General features: G+C 44.5%; 1 protein-coding gene across 1 annotated transcript; it reads left to right on the forward strand.

Annotated features, from left to right (window-relative positions):
- Positions 1-665: 665 nt before the first annotated feature.
- On the forward strand, positions 666-2194 carry LOC122696589 (protein FAM50A). The gene has a single exon (XM_043906787.1). The coding sequence runs from the start codon at positions 757-759 to the stop codon at positions 1774-1776; it is 1020 nt and encodes a 339-aa protein (XP_043762722.1). The 5' UTR covers positions 666-756; the 3' UTR covers positions 1777-2194.
- The last annotated feature ends 4805 nt before the right edge of the window (positions 2195-6999 follow it).

The following is a 6999-nucleotide window of genomic DNA, read 5'->3' on the forward strand; positions in this document are numbered from 1 at the left end:
GAGAATACAGCATTGGTCTGTCTTGAGCTTCACAGTATCCAATCAAATACTGTTTTCAAAAGTTAAGTCTGCCTCCAGATTTTTTTTTGTCAGAAAGATACCTGTAAGAATTGGCATTTAGAAATTTTTTAATTCATATTTCAGTGATCTTTTCAGGAAAAAAATATATATGTGCTTTTCTGAAACAATGAAATACTATCATGTGTGTATATGATATAAAACTATTGAAAAATTGATCCATCATTGGAATCTAGATTATCTAGGTAAAAATGGAATTGAGCAAGAAAATCACTTAAAGGAAATGGCATATATTCTTCACTCATTTCTAATGTTGCATAGATGATCTACTGGAAAAAACACATTGTATTCTAATGGTTATATTGTGACTTTACAGAAGATAAAGTATTTAAAGGTAACTATCAATAAATAGTACTACTGCAAAGGAATATTTCAGGGGGAACCTCTGTACCTGAGCGTTGCTGTGATTTAATGTATCTGTAATGAAAACTTGAGAAACAGAGACCTGATTGAAATAAAAAAGATGTTTATTGGGGGGTTTGTTAGGACTGAAGCCCAGAAGACAGCCTCAAGAAGCCCTTGAATTGCGTTCCTCCAGACTACAAAATGGGAGAGGTTTATCAAGGTAAAAACTGCAAGGTTGGCGGGCGTCAGCGAACCGAGCCGCTGTCTCCACAGCCGCTTCAGCTCCGGAGACCCAGCCAGTCCATCATCGCCGCCGCCGCCGCCGCCGCCGCCATGGCTCAGTACAAGGGTGCCGCCAGCGAGGCGGGCCGCGCCATGCACCTCATGAAGAAACGGGAGAAGCAGCGCGAGCAGATGGAGCAGATGAAGCAGAGGATTGCTGAGGAGAACATAATGAAGTCCAACATTGACAAGAAGTTCTCTGCGCACTACGATGCCGTGGAGGCCGAGCTCAAGTCCAGCACTGTGGGTCTTGTGACCCTGAACGACATGAAGGCTAAGCAGGAGGCGCTGGTGAAGGAGCGGGAGAAGCAACTCGCCAAGAAGGAGCAGTCAAAGGAGCTGCAGCTGAAGCTGGAGAAGCTGCGAGAAAAGGAGCGCAAGAAGGAGGCCAAGCGGAAGATCTCCAGCTTGTCCTTCACCCTGGAGGAAGAAGAGGAGGCAGGCGAGGAGGAGGAGGAGGTGGCTGTGGACGAGGAGGAGCTGGAAAGGGAAGAGATCACCACAAAGAAGAGGAAAATGGGAAAGAACCCAGATGTGGACACAAGTTTCTTGCCTGACCGAGACCGGGAGGAGGAGGAGAATCGGCTCCGGGAGGAGCTACGGCAAGAGTGGGAAGCCAAGCAAGAGAAGATTAAGAGTGAGGAGATTGAGATCACCTTCAGTTACTGGGATGGCTCTGGGCACCGGCGCACAGTCAAGATGAAGAAGGGCAACACAATGCAGCAATTCCTGCAGAAGGCACTTGAGATCCTGCGCAAAGACTTCAGCGAACTCAGATCGGCAGGGGTGGAGCAGCTCATGTACATCAAGGAGGACTTAATCATACCTCACCACCACAGCTTCTACGACTTCATCGTCACCAAGGCTCGAGGGAAAAGTGGGCCCCTCTTCAATTTTGACGTTCATGATGATGTGCGGCTGCTCAGTGACGCCACTGTGGAGAAGGATGAGTCGCATGCAGGCAAGGTGGTGCTGCGGAGCTGGTACGAGAAAAACAAGCACATCTTCCCCGCCAGCCGCTGGGAGCCCTATGACCCCGAGAAGAAGTGGGACAAGTACACGATCCGATGATGTGGCGGCAGTGTGGCCCGGCTCCCCGCGGTCCTCTCCTCTGGGCCCAGGACTCCGGGTGCCCGGCTCCCCGCTCCTAAGATGGGATCGGACCTGCTCAGCCCCTGCCCTGGCGCTGTTGTTTCTTGCCTTTCTTTCATGACACTTGGAGCACCTGATGTGTGTTTTGTCTAAAAACTTTTTTTGATCAAGCTAAAATTCACTTACAATGAAATTCACCGTTGTGATCATGTGAAAGTACACCACACAGGGGTATTGCGTACATTCACGGTGTTGTGAATCACTCCTGAAAGAGACTCCACGTCCATTAGCAGCCAGCCCCTCACACCCATTAGTCTATTTCCTGTCTGTTTGGATTTGCTTATTCTGGAAGTTTCTATAAACAGAATTATACAGTAAAAAAAAAAAAAAAAAAAAACTGCAAGGTTACAGTTGTTACATAACTTGTTTATCAAGAATTATAATTGGAGCTGGCAGGAAGTAAGGGTACTTGTTAAATAAGGATTGATTGGGGTCTGAAATGGTTGCATAGCTACAAGGGGGAACAGCCTTGCAATAAGCTTGCAGCTAGCAGATGTTTTAAAAATGGTTGGTATCCTTGGTTAGGTATAGTTTATGGAAAGTTCAAGTTCTCAGTGGGAGAAGGATGTGTCTGAGACAAGGTCCTCAGTGGACACTGGGCTCCATTTTCGTATGCCTGTACAATGATTATTCTGTTATTGTTTCAATTTGTCATGATACCTAAATGTGCTGCCAGGTCTCAATTTAAGTTCACAATCACAGAACCAGAATTGGCACTTAGCACTGCCTGACAATTCTATAATCTCTACTCTCTTAAATGACTGCCACACTTGGTCATCTTTTCCCTCAGAATAGTCTTATACTCCCCTACTTCACCCCCCAAACACATTTGCATCTGATGACCTTGCCTCATATTCATTGAGAGGTAGAAGCAATTAGACGAGCATTCTATCATTCACCTTCTCACCAACCAGCCTTTATTGGTACTTGCACTCTGCCTTCCGTTTGTTCCGATGAAGTGCCCTTGAACCTACCAATATCTGCATCTCACATTCTTGCATTGACGCTTGTATCCACCAACCTGGTTGTTCTCATCGAGGATTTCAATTATGTCCATCTTGCCAAATCAGTGGTCCTAACTAGGTTCTTAACAGATGTCTCAATACCATTCTTTTTCATATTTTTAAATTTTTTTTATTTTATGCAATTTTGTACGGTTACTTTTGTACATTTACAGTTATTACAAAATACTGATTTCTTTGTTTTTTTAATTTTATTGAATACAGTTGATTTACAATGTTGTGTTAATTTCTGCTATACAGCAAAGTGATTCAGTTATAGATTCTTTTTCATATTCTTTTCCATTATGGTTTATCACAGGATACTGAATAAGGTTCTGTGCTATACCGTAGACTCTTTTTTTTTTTAATTTTTATTTATTTATTTATTTATTTTTGTCATACATTGATATGAATCAGCCATAGATTTACACGTAGACTCTTATCTTTTATCCATTCTATCTGTAATAGTTTGTACTTGTTAATCCTGCTAATCCCTGCTGCTGCTGCTGCTACGTCATGTCAGTCGTGTCCGACTCTGTGCGACCCCATAGATAGCAGCCCACCAGGCTCGCCCATCCCTGGGATTCTCCAGGCAGGAATACTGGAGTGGGTTGCCATTGCCTTCTCCAGTGCATGAAAGTGAAAAGTCAAAGTGAAGTCACTTAGTCGTGTCCAACTCTTTGTGACCCCGTGGACTGCAGCCTACCAGGCTCCTCTGTCCATGGGATTTTGCAGGCAAGAGTACTGGAGTGGGGTGCCATTGCCTTCTCCTGCTAATCCCAAACTCCCAATTTATCCCTCCCCCTTGGCAACCATGGTCTGTTCTCTATGTCTGTGAGTCTGCTTCTTTCACCAGTGAACCAGTGAAGTCACTCAGTCGTGCCGAGTCTTTGCAAACCCATGGACTATAGCCTACCAGGCTCCTCCATCCATGGAATTTTCCAGCCAAGAGTACAGGAATGGGATGCCATTTCCTTCTCCAGGGGATCTTCCCGATCCAGGGATCAAACCCAGGTCTCCTGCATTGCAGGCAGATGCTTTGCAGTCTGAGCCACCGATATGTTCATTTGTGTCATATTTTGAATTCCACATATAAGTGATATCATATGGTATTAATATTTGTCTTTCTCTCTGTGACTTACTTCCCTTATGATAATCTCTAGTTGCATCCATGTTGCTGCCAATGGCATTATTTCATCTTTCTGTGGTTAGGTATTCTATTATATACGCTTGCAGTACCATTCTTAATAATTGACCACTGCCTCTTTCCAAATACCTTCTTCCTTCAACCATCACTTTGATGGTTAATTTTACATGTCAGCTTGACTTGGCCATGGGGTGTCCAGATATTTGGTCAAATGTTCCAGGTGTTTCTGTGAGAGTGTTTTGGATAAGGTTAACATTTAAACGGGTAGTCTCAGAGCAGATTTCTCTCTCTAATGTAGATGGGCTCTATCTCATCAGTGGAAGACCTAAACAGACCAAAAAGAATGCCCCTCCCATGAGTAAGAGAATTCCTCCTGCCTGACTGTCTTCAAACTAGGACATCAGCTTTTTTCTTGCCTTTGAACTTGAACTAAAACACCAGCTCTTCCTGGGTCTTGAGCCTGCTGGCCCTCAATAGGAGCTGCACTCAGCTCTCCTGGTTCTCAGGCCTGTGGGCTCAGACTGGGACAAAAGCATCATCTCCCCTGCATCTCCAGTTTGCTGACTTACCCTGCAGATTGTGGGGCTTGCCAGGCTTGTGATCATATGAGCCAGTTTCTTTTAATAAATCTCTGTGTGCGCTCCCCTGGCTCTTCTCCTACTGTACGAGGTGGTCTCCTTGGCCAACCCCTCTGATCCATCTCTGAACGTTGGGGTGTTCTGGGGCTGGGGCTGGCCTCCCTACTGCTGGTACAGTGGCAATGTGCGTGCTCAGTCGCTCAGCCGTGTCTGACTCTCTATGACCCCATGGACTGTAGCCCACCAGGCTTCTCTATCCATGGAATTTTCTAGGCAAGAACACTGGAGTGGGTTGCCACTTCCTACTGCAGGGGATCTTCCTGACTCAGGGATTGAACCCGTTCGTGTCTCCTGCAGCCCCGGCCCTGGTGGGTAGATTCTTCCCCACTGAGCCACCTGGGAAACGCCTACTACTGTCTATCTGCATAGTATTTCGCACCAGTGTCCTAGTCCAGGACTGGTCTCTGTAAACAGTATCTATGTGTCAGGGATTCCCAAATCTATCTCCAAAGCTGATTCCTCCTCTCACCTCTAAACTAATACATTCTTACGTATTTGTTGTCACCACTTGAATGTTTTGTGTCCATCTCTACTTAATCATGGTCAAAACTTCGCTCTCAATTCCCTCCCCAAACCTGCTCCCTCTTCAGTGTTCCTGGGCTCAGCGAATGATGACATTGTGCCCTCAAGTTGCCCATCCCTGAATCAGATGGTTTCCCTTTCCCCATCTGCCCACACTTGCAATTTGCCAGCCCATCAGCAAATTCTTTGAACTCATTTCTATCCACATCACCCTATTCAAATAGCTTCTAGCTAGACTGCTACTGTGCTGTGCTTCGTCGCCAGTCGTGTCCGACTCTTTGTGACCCCGGGGACTGTAGCCCACCAGGTTCCTCTGTCCATGGGGATTCTCCAGGAAGGAATATGGAGTGGGTTGCCATGCCCTCCTCCAGGGGATCTTCACCCACTACTAACTCTTCTAACAGAATCCAATCTTGTCCTCCTGAAATTTATTCTTTATTTATTTACATGAAATAAAAAATGTATTCTTTGTTCTTTTAAAAGGAGACTTAAAAAAAAAAAAAAGGAGACTTTTAAAAGCAAACAACATCACAGGATTTCTGACATGTCAAGGGTTTCCCATGATAACTAGAATAAGATCCGAAGCCCTTACACGGCCTGTAAGGTCTTATGTGATCAGAGCCTTCCCTCCCCCACGTTTGCTCTTGAGAGGGGTGTTCTAGCTCTGCCCACAGTGTTCACCCTCGCCCATCTTCAATAACTGGAGCCCACTCAGGTCTCAGTTTAAATACTACCTTTCAGAGGCTTCGCTTACCTGAGCACCACATCTCAAAAAGCACCTGCATCCCTCACTTTGTGACACATTTACTCCCCAGTAACTTTTTTCACTTCTAGAACAAATGAGGGACAGTGCGGGCTACACCCATCAGCATGTAGCAGGTTCTGAATGAGAACAAAAGTGAACTTTTTGGGACTTCCCTGGTGGTCCAGTGGTTAAAACTCTGAGCTTCCAAAGCTGGAGGAGGGGCAAGTTAGATCCCTGGTTGAGGAACTAAGTTCTCACAAACCACTTGGCCAAAAAAATTAAAAATTAAAATTAGGTCCTTAAATAAAAATAAAACAACCAAAAAAATGAAATGTTTTTTTTTAAAAAGTGAACCTTTGGTTCTCCTGGTCTTTTTTTTTTTTAATCTAGCTTATTTCTTAATTATTCACTTAATTACTCATCCATTCATTCAACATTCAAGAAACATTAGTTGAGAAAAAAATAAACAAATATTACTTGAATATTTCCCATGTGCCTGCCCTTGTTTTAGGTGCTGGACATAACTCAGTGAGCAAGACAGACAGGTTTACATTCTACCGAGAGAAGAAAACAATACGCAAGCAAAATCACACTTGGAAAAGTATGATTGTGATGTGATTGTGAGTAGTTGGCAGGCTATCTTATAAGCAGCAGAGCACTCAACCAAAGTCTCTGATAAGCTACTTTCTTGCAGTATATTGAGATTTTTACATATCTTTCCTGGGAGTCAGTTCCCTTAAATAGAAATGGAAATGATAATGATAGAATGGGTCTCATTGGGTTCTTGTGAGAGTCTTGGGTTATTGAAAATAGTGTCAGAAAGTGCCTTGACACTTCATAAACGTTAGTTTTTATTATTACTTTAAACTGGGGACTCATGTAAAGTTTCCGGGGGAGGAAGAAACATTTAAGCTGAGACCTAAAGGACATAAGAGACCCAGCCTTGTGAAGATGGGCTAGGAAGAACACTCCAGTCAGAGGAAGCAGGTGATACAAGACTCAGGCCGGGCCCTTCAAGGCAAGAGACTGAGGGGGAGGTGAGGGATCACATGGGGCTACATGAGCTTGACCAAGGGTTTAAATTTTAGG

Source organism: Cervus elaphus, chromosome 6 (assembly GCF_910594005.1).
Source record: "Cervus elaphus chromosome 6, mCerEla1.1, whole genome shotgun sequence".
Classification (NCBI taxonomy): Eukaryota; Metazoa; Chordata; class Mammalia; order Artiodactyla; family Cervidae; genus Cervus; species Cervus elaphus.

Coding starts and splice junctions, on each gene's coding strand:
- LOC122696589 (XM_043906787.1), top strand. CDS start 757: ATGGCTCAGTACAAGGGTGCCGCCAGCGAGGCGGGCCGCGCCATGCAC.